Below are 12,474 nucleotides of genomic sequence, written 5' to 3' on the forward strand. Positions count from 1 at the left end.
CAGGTGCCGCATTCCCCAGAAACAGCGGCAGAAGCGCCTGACCTGGGCTACAGAGAAGCAGCACTGGACTGTTGCATGTCATTCGGAAATCAAGGTGCCAGAGTCTGGAGGAAGACTGGGGAGAGGGAAATGCCAAAATGCCTGAAGTCCAGTGTCAAGTACCCACAGTCAGTGATGGTCTGGGGTGCCATGTCAGCTGCTGGTGTTGGTCCACTGTGTTTTTATCAAGGGCAGGGTCAATGCAGCTAGCTGTCAGGAGATTTTGGAGCACTTCATGCTTCCATCTGCTGAAAAGCTTTATGGAGATGAAGATTTCATTTTTCAGCACGACCTGGCACCTGCTCACAGTGCCAAAACCACTGGTAAATGGTTTACTGACCATGGTATTACTGTGCTCAATTGGCCTGCCAACTCTCCTGACCTGAACCCCATAGAGAATCTGTGGGATATTGGGAAGAGAAAGTTGAGAGACGCAAGACCCAACACTCTGGATGAGCTTAAGGCCGCTATCGAAGCATCCTGGGCCTCCATAACACCTCAGCAGTGCCACAGGCTGATTGCCTCCATGCCACGCCGCATTGAAGCAGTCATTTCTGCAAAAGGATTCCCGACCAAGTATTGAGTGCATAACTGAACATCATTATTTGAAGGTTGACTTTTTTTGTATTAAAAACACTTTTCTTTTATTGGTCGGATGAAATATGCTAATTTTTTGAGATAGGAAATTTGGGTTTTCATGAGCTGTATGCCAAAATCATCAATATTAAAACAATAAAAGGCTTGAACTACTTAAGTTGTGTGTAATGAATCTAAAATATATGAAAGTCTAATGTTTATCAGTACATTACAGAAAATAATGAACTTTATCACAATATGCAAATTTTTTTAGAAGGACCTGTATGAAAAAGTCTCAAAAGTGTGAACAAAAGGGAGAGGTGGTCCTGGAACAGAAAAAAAATGTTAACCAAATTTTTGTAAAAAGTAACTTATAACATAAATTCACATGTGAAAGATTTGTTGTGGATTTTACCTGTGGAGTTAAACACCCACAACGGTATTAGTACAAATGTCAGCCATATATAGACAATTTCCATGCTGAAAAACCAACATTCTGAGGGTTTTCAAATCCCCACCATGGGTTTTCGTCACTTTCAATGTAGCAGGGTAAAATCCATGGTGAGTCTGCAGCAGATGTTGCTTAGTAATACATGGCGATTTTGTTGCAGATTTGCCACTTTGCATTAACTTCCAAATCAGAAACTTTCTTGTTAGGGGTAGACTTATTCTAAATGTAAAAAAAAAAAAAAAAAGTATAGAAATAAATACCCAGGATTTTTTTTAAGTAAGCAGGTTTTATTAAATGAATGTCACAAAGCCAACAATAGTATAGAATAAGGATTATAATTAGAGATGAATGAAGTTTTCAAAAATTCGTCTCAGATGATACGCCAAATCTTTCCAAAAAATTTGCTTCACTTTGGATTAATTACTCACAAAGCGCGTTAAATCAGCTATATCCCGATTTGCAGGAAGAGTGTATCTCAGTGTACATCACTGGGCATTTCAGCCACATGCATAGCTAGTGCTTTCCTTCAGTATGACAGGCAGGTCACATAGAGTATATGGATGTGCACATATTCGTGCAGGCCAGCAACAGTCCTAGCTAACCCCTAGCTAAACCAAAAGAAAAGCAAACAGTAGTCTTTAGTAAAAGAAAAAATAACTCTGTGAGCCCCGGCAGGAGCTGTGTCCTAATGACTCTTGAGTGGAGCAAAAGAAGGACATGGAGGCAGCACCAATAAAGTAGTGGAGAATAAAAAAGGTTCTTATAAGCCATGTTGTAGCAGTGCAAACACATGCTTTTGGATCACTTCTGTAAAATGTTGGTTCGTTGCTATTAGAGAATTTGAGAATCAAGGCATAATATAATTGCTTATCTATTAAACAAGGTAGACAGCCCAAAAACACTAAATTTGATAGCTTATTCACTCCAAATTGAGAATGAAGGCATATAATAGAATTGCTTATCTATTAAACAAACTGGAAACCCCAATAACAGTAGAACTAGATAACTTATTCAATATAATTTGAGAATAAAGGCCTAAAAGAATTGCTTATCTATTAAACAAAGTGGACACTCCAATACCAGTAGAATTAGACAGCTTATTCACCCCAATTTGAGAATGAAAGCTTTTCAATTAAACACTGTTTAATTAGATAGTGTTTAACCCTACACAGGGATTGATGCAAACTGCGCTATCTCCTATGGATCCCTTCCGTTTCAGATTACAGTCCCTGCACTGTCCCTGCAGTCTTCCAATGCTCTCCCTACAATCTCCCTACACTGTCCCTGCACTGTCCCTATCCAATATTCCACAATTCAAAGGTTTTAGCAACACTGTCCCTAGCGGTTGTCACATCTTTCCCTATGCTCAGTTCACAGTGAAATGGTGGAGACTGCGTGGGATGAGGCTTTTAAATGACTGTGACATCACAGGGGCTGGCTAACTGCTGTTTGTCTGTCTGCAGGGCATTGTGGTTGATCTCGCATTCCCGGGCTTCTTACTTTCACTTTGTAACACGTGTAGCCTCCATTTTAGTAAAAAAAAAATATATTTGTTACCACAAGGTGCGAGGAAATTCGGATTTGTTGTGAATCTAATTTTTCCTAAACTTCGGATGGAATTTAACTTCGGATGCTTAGATTTGCTCGATACTAATTATAATGCATTTAATAAGACACCTGTTAAATGGTGAGCAGCTATAAAAGAAATGGTGGAAAACATGCTCTTATATTTGCATTTTGTTCCCAAGAACAAATAAATTAAATGTACCCCCAAAACGTTGCTAAAGAAAAAGAACATAATAAAATATGAAATATAGAGAGCTAAAAAGGAAAAAAAATACTATGGTTTTGAAAGCCAAAATGTGATATAATCTACATGGGTTAAAGGGGATGTCTAGGATTACAGATGTGGAACTGTGTTTGAAAGACAGCAACTGTGTTTTTCTAATCCTGGACCACCCCTTTAAGTAATAATATAATATGCTAATGTTCAGCTTTGACTCTTCAAGTGGATGCCTTGTTCTGAAACTTGTTCTGGACTCTATTATGTAAAGCAGAAGGTTGCTTCAAAGAGCATCTTTACCTCTGGAGGACTCAATGCAACTGTTTGGACTTTAATGAGAATGATGCAGTGCTTCACTACTCCTGTGGTGGCACTGAAGAAGAATATTTTGTGCCAGAGGTTCCTGTGAACTCATTATCAATGGGATTGTCCAAAGCAGAACAGTCCTTTAAAGGGTTTCTGTCACCAGGATTATCCCTATTAAACTGGCTGACATTAGCGATGTGCTAATGTCAGCAGACCCTAACTAGCCTTTTCTTATGCTTATGGATGCGCCCCTTACTGCACAATTTTAACTTTTATTATATGCTAATTAGTCTCTAGGAGCAGGAGGGGCGTTGCACCTGCTCCTAGAGGGTCCGTTCGCACACCAATTTCAACGCCCTTGTTCACTTGATTGACAGGGCCAGGCCAGCGTTGGTCTCCCCCTGCCTGCCCTGTCTGCCGCAGGCGCAACGAGTGAAGGACGTTCGCCGGCTGCTGGCTTCCTCATTGTGCCTGCGCTGAATACAGCGGGCATCGCAGAGAAGAGGGAGGAGAAAGCTGTGACGTCGCTGGATCCTCCTATGTGGCAAGTATTTGCCTAATTGGCCAGCGCTTTATTCCCACTGATACCACCAATGATCATGGGGGCATTAGAAGAATAAATATTTTATACAAAAAATGTTCTACTAATAATAATTATATTTATGACCACTACATCCCCAACTAATCAAATTAATTTGGCCACCAGATGGTATATATAAAAACAAAAAAAGTAGCAGCGCCACTACTGAATGCACTAAGACTCATGTTCACTGAGTTGATGAATTGTTTGGCCTATATATCAATTTGTACTTGTATTCAATGCTTGAGAAAGGCTCTATTGTTGAGCCGAAACGTTGCTTCCCTTTTTTGCCCAATGGGTGAATAAATTTTGTTCGCTACCTGGAGTGCTGTCCGATTTTCCTCTTTTATATATATATATATATATATATATATATATTTATTTATTTATTTATTTATATATACATATATTTATTTATATATAAATATATATATTTTCATATATTATCTGGTGGCCAATTTATTTTGATTTGTTGGTGTTATAGTGGTCATAAATATAATTATTATTGGTAGAACGTTTTTTGTATAAAATATTTATTCTTCTAATGCCCCCATGATCATTGGTGGTATCAGTGGGAAAAAAAGAGCTGGCCAATTAGGCAAATATTTACCACATAGGAGGATCCAGCGACGTCACAGCTTTCTCCTCCCTCTTCTCTGCGATGCCGGCTGTATTCAGCGCAGGCACAGTGAGGAAGCCAGCAGCCGGCGAGCGTCCTTCACTCACTGCGCCTGTGCGGAATACTGAACAGGACGGCGCAGGCGCAAGATTTCATCGGCAGACAGGGCCAGCAGGAGGAGACCAATGCTGGCCTGGCCCTATCAATCAAGTGAACAAGGGCGTTGAAAGAGGTGTGCGAACAGACCCTCTAGGAGCAGGTGCAACGCCCCCCCTGCTCCTAGAGGCTAATTAGCATATATTCAAAGTTAAAATTGTGCAGTAAGGGGCGCATCCATAAGCATAAGAATAGGCTAGTTAGGGTCTGCTGACATTAGCACATTGCTAATGTCAGCCAGTTTAATAGGGTTAATCCTGGTGACAGAAACCCTTTAATCTATTTGATTCATGTATTTTGCACTATGAGTAGAATTTTAAAGTGGAAACTTGTAGATTCCATGTAGAACATTGAATTGCATCTGTGTTATTTTTAATATGACTTTATTGCTATTACTAATTGCTCGGTGAATGCACATAGGGCTGAGTATTTTTAGCTCTCTGTCATCACTATAGTATTGGGTAATATGACCAGCCTGTGCTTGGTCAATTTCAAAATAATGTGAATAGTTGCCAACATTTCTCAGTAGAAAATGATCATGTTCCTGTCCCCTAGTTATATGACCAGGAGGGCACGAGTCAGGTCCACCTGAGCCCCTACCTAGGAGATTGTATAAAAGAGCAATCGGAGATTAGCAACATTAGACCTCTCCAGAAGAGACCAAGAGTGACCATGCTTCTTGTCCCAGCTGTTCTCCTTATTGTCCTACTATGTCTGGTCTGGACAATATGGTTGAAAGGAAAACCTCAGGACCATCCACATCTGCCACCAGGTCCTCGTCCATTTCCAGTGGTTGGCAACATTCTGCAAGTAAACCCTCGGGAGCTCTTACACTCACTCGAAAAGGTAAGCCGTGGGGGTAACTATATAAAGATGGTTGTATACAAAAATAAAATGTAAAGGGCTTCATTTTAATTATGGGATACTATGAGACACTTACAGGAGTCATACAGCATTACAGGAAAGAGTAAAAAGGAGAAAGCTGCAATACCATGCTCAGCCAATAGACAAGACTGGCACTGTTTCTGGAGAAGAAAAGCTGAAGAAGAAAATACTTATACTTTGGCTTACTTTAAGTTATATCCATACATCATAAAGGGAAGGCTCATGTTAGAGGTTATTGGTCATGTCTTATTATCTATGAACCACACTGAGCATTAGGATAAATGAATGATGCCCATTTGTTTCATGACTCTGAAGTCCTAATAAAGGAAATGATAAATCCCAGCAACCGACCAACAAAATATCTGATTGCGTAGTAAAAGTGAAATAGTTACCCATGGTAAGCAATCAGATTCCACCTCCAATATTTCCAAGTCCTTTTGGACAGCTATGCTACTTTTCCTTTGCACCATTTGTAATTTATCTTGGTGCATTTTGAAAAACTTTTGATCAGTTCTCTAAATCAATATTCTATAAATGCCATTGTTAAATCTCCTCAATCTCCTATAAGGCCTCATGCACACGACCGTTTTTTTTTAAGGTCCGCAAAAACGGGCTCCGTAGGTCCGTGATCCGTGACCGTTTTTTCGTCCGTGGGGCTTCCTTGATTTTTGGAGGATCCACGGACATGAAAAATGAAAAAAAAATCTAAGTCAAGTTTGCCATTGAAATGATAGGAAAAAACGGACACGGACACGGATCACGGACGCAGATGACAATCTTGTGTGCATCCGTGTTTTTTCACGGACCCATTGACTTGAATGGGTCCGTGAACCGTTGGCCGTGAAAAAAATAGGACAGGTCATATTTTTTTCACGGCCAGGAAAAACGGATCACGGATGCGGCTGCCAAACGGTGCATTTTCCGATTTTTCCACGGACCCATTGAAAGTCAATGGGTCCGCAAAAAAAAACGTAAAACGGCACAACGGCCACGGATGCACACAACGGTCGTGTGCATGAGGCCTAAGTCAATAGGAGGGACAAACCTGTCCACCCATTTTATGTCCGTAAGTTCTGGCCCAACCGTGTAAACATACTCTAATGCAAATTATACTGTTAACTTAGGTCATAAGTCTCATGTTGGGGCTAGGAAGTGGGGCTGTAATATGGACAAAGAAATGTGACTGCAATATGCTTGTGTGTAACTGACCTAAATGTGATATAAAAAGTCTAAAAAAGTTTTTTCCCATCACTTTGGAACCAGGGCAGGTAAGGTGAAAATGATTCTGGGACTTTGATCCAAAGCTATTTTCTGGAGTGTGGTGCCAGGTTCAGACCTTTACAGTCTGTCAAGAATGCCCTAAATGTTGCATTATTGCCAACTGTTTAGTCACTTATTAACTGCCACAACCTACTTCTAATTAAACTACCAACAGAACATTTTATTCTAACACTAAATCTATCCATACCCTTTAGACACCCACATCTACATAGGTACACTAAAGCTTCACCTGTAGCCTTTACAATAAAACTGTGTCATTTACCTCAACAGCTACAGGTTCCATTGCTCTACATACAATATTTGTAGTCGGGTCAAGTGCTGTTGAATAAGAATAGCAGAGTTAATACTGACCGTGTGGATCCTGCAGTTTCTTGAAAGAAGAAAGTATGAAGTGTACACAATATACATACATACTGTATAAAAGTACACGAGGAAAAGGGTATACCTAGCAAATAATGTTATGGTGTATCAAATTGGCATATGCCATAACTCTATGATCGGTGATGGCCCGAACTCTGGAAACTTCATTGATCACAAGAACAATGACTATAATGCTACTTTTGATCAGATCAAAAGAGCCCACTCCACTCATGAAGTCATACTTTCCTGGCTATGCTATTCCATCCATGAGGGTCTACTCAGGGGTGGCTCCTGCAGTTTTTTGGATGAATAAGAAAGCAGGAGACTTGTAAAACAAATAACTCTCTGCAACCTTTGATGGCCTTGATACCTGAGCATTCATGGGTCAGACATGAGACACAAAAAATTTATAATAATGGCCTGTAAATCTTTAGAAAATAGAACATTTTTGAATTACTAGTTTTCTTAGATATATTGCTTGTATGTGGATTTTTACCTCACACTTGATGATCTCTGCAGCTCCGGGAAAAACATGGTCCAATATTCACAGTATATTTAGGTTCTAAGCCAATTGTGATGCTTTGTGGATATGATGTGGTAAAAGAGGCCTTAATAGACAACAAGGATGTATTCAGTGGAAGAGGGAGGATGCCACTGTCTGAATTTGTGGTAAAGGGATACGGTAAGATGTCTTTCATTAGTTGTCCACTTGGAACTTGTTATATTTAGGATGCCCAACTTAGCATATTCTCTTGTAGGAATCACAAACAGCAATGGAGAGCGCTGGAAGGAAATGAGACGTTTTGCCCTTGCCACCCTTAGAAACTTTGGGATGGGCAAGAGGAGCATTGAAGAGAGAATTCAGGAGGAGGCTCAGTTTCTTGTGGAGAACGTCAGCAAAACTGAAGGTGTGGTAACATTTCATGTGCCATACTTGTGTCCTATATCATTTAACAAGTCATTCTTGGGGTGGCACTTGTTACAACTCATATAACAGTATTTTGCATTGGAATTCAGTTACCATATTAAATGGCTTGAGTAGAACCAAAGCAATGGTTCTCTTAACATTGATTATTTTCTTTATCTTGCCACTTTCGTTGGCTACTCAGTAAACTGGTCAATGGGGTTTCTTGTGATGGCTGAAGAAGCCGATCATATTTATGGGAAATCATTTGAAACCCACTTTTTTGGTTTGAAACTGTATATTATGTAGACTCAAAAACAGATTACAGACAGTGGGCTAAGTGCTCTGTTTCTAATACTCCAAATTTGTTGAATGTTCCGATGACCTCCAAAAAGTCTTCTATTTGTATTACCCTACAAATAGGCCTTACTACTTACATAAATAATCTATATGATATCATCTCAGCCACATCTGCCAGGACTTCTAATTCCTTGACAAAAAAAAAGATTTAGTAAATTTTTAAAAATGTTATAAATGGCTGTATTCTGAAGGGTCAAATCAAAAGCAAAGAGGGTAGCCTCACCGGATAGTATAATTAATATATGCTTTCTTCTCAATCTCCATAGGGAAACTGTTTGACCCTACTTTTATCCTCAGCTCTGCAGTATCCAACATTATCTGCTCTATTGTTTTCGGGAAGAGGTTTAGTTACACAGATGAACATTTTCTGTCTCTTCTCAAAAATATAAATGGGGCTCTTCAATTTATGACTTCTGCATGGGGTTTGGTGAGCACAAATGTTTTCTTTTTTTCTACTTTTTTGTAACTTATGGCTAACGATTACTTTTTGGCATTAGAGCTCATGTCAATATCTTTCAGTAAAACTCATTAACATGATAAATTTTAATATTCTAGATCTTCTATTACCTTCAAGGGGCTCTGAGATATATTCCTGGTCCTCACAAGAAAGGTATTAAGCATCTAATCAACCTTAAAACATTCATTCAAGATAGCATTGATGAGAGTGTGAACACACTCAACCCTAATTCTCCACGGCACTTTATTGATAGCTTTCTGGTTAAGATGCAAGAGGTAAGAGACAATATTCTTTTATTTTAGGTGACTCTGTTTGAAAACTTGCATGTTATGTGTATTCTGTTCAAGATTTCTTCCCTTCCCTTTTGATATGCTGGAAATAACCGTTCACCAAATCATTGGCTGAGATGGGCAATATTTGGTGGTCCATATGTACAAGGCAGCCATCCTTTTTGTTTAGTAGACAAGTTATTTGAATCTCTGTACGCAAACATAGCCTCCCATCTCTCTTTGTACAGGATAAACAAAATCCAGCCTCAGAATTCCATAATGACAATCTTATTGGATCTACAATGAACTTGTTCTTTGCTGGGACGGAAACTACTAGTACCACCCTTCGATATGGCTTCCTTGCTCTACTAAAATATCCTCACATTCAAGGTAAAAAAATTAAGATCAAATTTACTTGGAAACTTGGAGTCTATTTTATACTTGGAGTCTATTATGTCAACAGAGTATTACATACAGTTTAAGAACTGGTTATTATTTCCACTAATATTATTTTAAATCATAGAGCTACTGTAAATTGTGCAAAATTATAACTTCTTTGCCAAAGACTAATATTTCTCTCCAGACCAATTAACTTGAAATTTATATCCTTTTCAGCAAAAATCCAGGATGAAATTGACCATGTGATAGGTGATCATCATCCATCAGCAGAAGATCGAACCAAGATGCCTTACACTGAAGCTGTAATCTGTGAGATCCAACGGTTCAGTGATATTGTTCCCACAGGGGTTCCCCGATCTACAATTGAGGATGTCACCTTTCGAGGTTACACTATCCCAAAGGTACACACTTTGGTTCAAGAAAAAGACCACACACCAGACCAAACCAGTGTCAGCTACTGTTCACACCATGTTTAGGCTGTAATATTGGCCAAAAAAAAATGATATTCAGTGGAAACAGTAAAGGCCAAAAAACTGTTATTCTGGAACTGCCAACAACATTACACATAAGCCCATAAATTTCCTACATTTATATGTAGAATAAATTATGGACATAATAATCATCATACAACCACACCATCTGACCATCAAAAATAATCTGAAGTCATTTGCTGTTATGTTCATATAGACTGTCCTCTATAATAGTTTGTTCCACGGTATGATGGCAACAGCCAGATTTTTTTAGGTGGCTAGCATTGTTGTCTTGCAGTTCCAAGGTTCAAATTTATCCAAATTTTTGCCGTCTTTGTGTAGTTTTCTTGGGGACTAATGTTAATGATTATAATGTCTGTACAGTGCTGCAGAATACGCAGCATAAACATTACACTTAAAGAACTGATCTAATCCCCTTCTTTCTTAAACTTTCAGGGCACAGATGTGATGCCATTATTGACCACTGTACTGAAGGACCCTGAACAATTTCCACAGCCAGAGCTCTTCTCTCCGAATCGGTTTCTGGATGGTAATGGGGCAGTAAAGAAACATGCAGCACTTTTGCCATTCTCTGCAGGTAAAAGACGTTTGTTGCTTAGTGAAGAGCTCTTGTCCTTAGGAACCACCCATTTACTTTGAAAGTCAAGTTCTTCACCAAGACTGTTTGGAAATTGACTGACCTTTAATCATATGATTTACTTTTGAACAAATTTTATAGTTAAGCATAAAATGAATCTCCATAAAAAATTGAGAAGCTAAAATTATAAAAATTGTTCTAAATGAAATTTTTTCCCTTGTAGGAAGGCGAATGTGTCCAGGAGAAAGCTTAGCTCGTATGGAACTCTTTCTATTCCTGACCACACTCTTACAGAAGTTCACCCTGACCACAGTGGTGCCTACAGACGACATAGACTTAAGTCCTGAGTTTAGCAGCACAGGCCACCTGCCTCGTTACTACAAGATGTCTGCAGTTCCTCGTCACTAACATTTTACCTGTGTTTTACACTTTTCATATTATTATTCTATGAGCTTAATTAAAATAACTTTACTATATTTATTAGAAAATAATATTTAATTACCTGTTATCAACCTTTGTCCATCAGTGAGTTAACATTTAAAGGCGTTTTATCACCATGAGAGATAGGGTTATCTCCTTTTTTATTGATGGGTGTTTCTCCATTGACGGGAGCCCCATGCGAAAGCAGGCTCTTTTCGTGCCATGTATATTTTTTTGGAATTAACTTTTCCCCCGGCAATCTTTCATGTAAGAAACCAATGTATCAGTTGTATGTATTAGATTTACTACCCTCCATTGGGAACCAATTTATTTATTATGTGCAAATAGAATTTGTAAAAAAAAATGTTTTTGCTGAAATACACTGTAAATGTTTTTCTTTTAACATTTTTCATTAATAAAACAATGGATTCCTAAACATACACAGGCAAAATAATAAGTAGAGCACTATCAATAGAAAGACAGTAACCTAGTTCAATTTTTGTGAGACCCCAGAGTGGTATTACAATTCCTATACCCTGCTACTGTCCTTGATAACCTACCACTAATGTCATCTGTGTATTTACTCCAGGTCCTTTTACACTGTGCATTTATAATGTTAATATGAAACTGTTTTGTAATGTGCCTTGATTACCAGCAGGCAGTGGGGATCTTTAGATAGAATAGAACTTGCCATTCCATTCTCCCCCTTTTGGGCAGAAGTGGGCTAGTCCCATTTCCTGCCAAGGGAGGGGGGCAGGAGGAAGTGTCTACTCAGTCTAAGCCAGGGCAACGTCAGAGTTATATATACCATGATGTAGCAGTGAGGGGAGGCTCCCTTCCTGCGGCAGTAGTCTCTATAGAGGGAAGCTGCTCTTAGAGCCCCATGACTCCTTATCGATTTACAGACAAAATATTGTGAGGGAGTCAACAGCCAAAGGCACCCCACTCCAGAGGTACCAGAACAGTTCAGCTGCCTGAATAGAGCCAAATTTAGCACAGCTGAGAGAGAAAGCAGAGTACTCAAGTGTGTCTGCCAGTTTATGCCAAAGCCTACTGGAATTAAGAGAAAGCCTGAATATTGTCTGGATACAATTTGAAGCAAGTAAAGCTGTTGAAATTATAAAAGTCTGGACTTATTCTTCACCTCCACCATTACTAATCCCCTTTATTTCTTCGGAGCCAAGTCCTGGGGAGTGACAGTATCCAGGTAGGAGCACAGTGACACACAGAGAATGTTAAACCCGCACCACACCACTTGGCATTACTATAAACCTGGGACACAATCTGCCCTGAGGGGTGGCACGTTGCACTTTGCCAAGAATCACAAAGGGAAGTGTGGAGTATGCAAATTGCAAATTTGTCTGTTGCCAATTTTTTATGATGACCTTCCTGGTGATCTATTACTGAAATTTTGTAAGGTATACATTACTTAAAGGGGTATTGTGGTTGTTAAGCATTATACCCTAACCACAGGATAGGGGATAGCTATTAGATCGGTTGAGGTTCAATCACTAGGACCCCAACGATCATTAGAATGGGCGGGTACATTCTACCACCAGGA

General features: G+C 39.2%; 1 protein-coding gene across 1 annotated transcript; it reads left to right on the forward strand.

Moving 5' to 3' along the window:
• Positions 1 to 5,065: 5,065 nt before the first annotated feature.
• LOC122946055 (cytochrome P450 2B11-like) lies at positions 5,066 to 12,041 on the forward strand. The gene is made up of 9 exons (XM_044305358.1): positions 5,066 to 5,356; positions 7,556 to 7,718; positions 7,795 to 7,944; positions 8,567 to 8,727; positions 8,856 to 9,032; positions 9,275 to 9,416; positions 9,642 to 9,826; positions 10,352 to 10,493; positions 10,717 to 12,041. The coding sequence occupies exons 1-9, from the start codon at positions 5,183 to 5,185 to the stop codon at positions 10,899 to 10,901; spliced, it is 1,479 nt and encodes a 492-aa protein (XP_044161293.1). The 5' UTR covers positions 5,066 to 5,182; the 3' UTR covers positions 10,902 to 12,041.
• The last annotated feature ends 433 nt before the right edge of the window (positions 12,042 to 12,474 follow it).

This window comes from Bufo gargarizans, chromosome 9 (assembly GCF_014858855.1).
Source record: "Bufo gargarizans isolate SCDJY-AF-19 chromosome 9, ASM1485885v1, whole genome shotgun sequence".
NCBI lineage: Eukaryota > Metazoa > Chordata > Amphibia > Anura > Bufonidae > Bufo > Bufo gargarizans.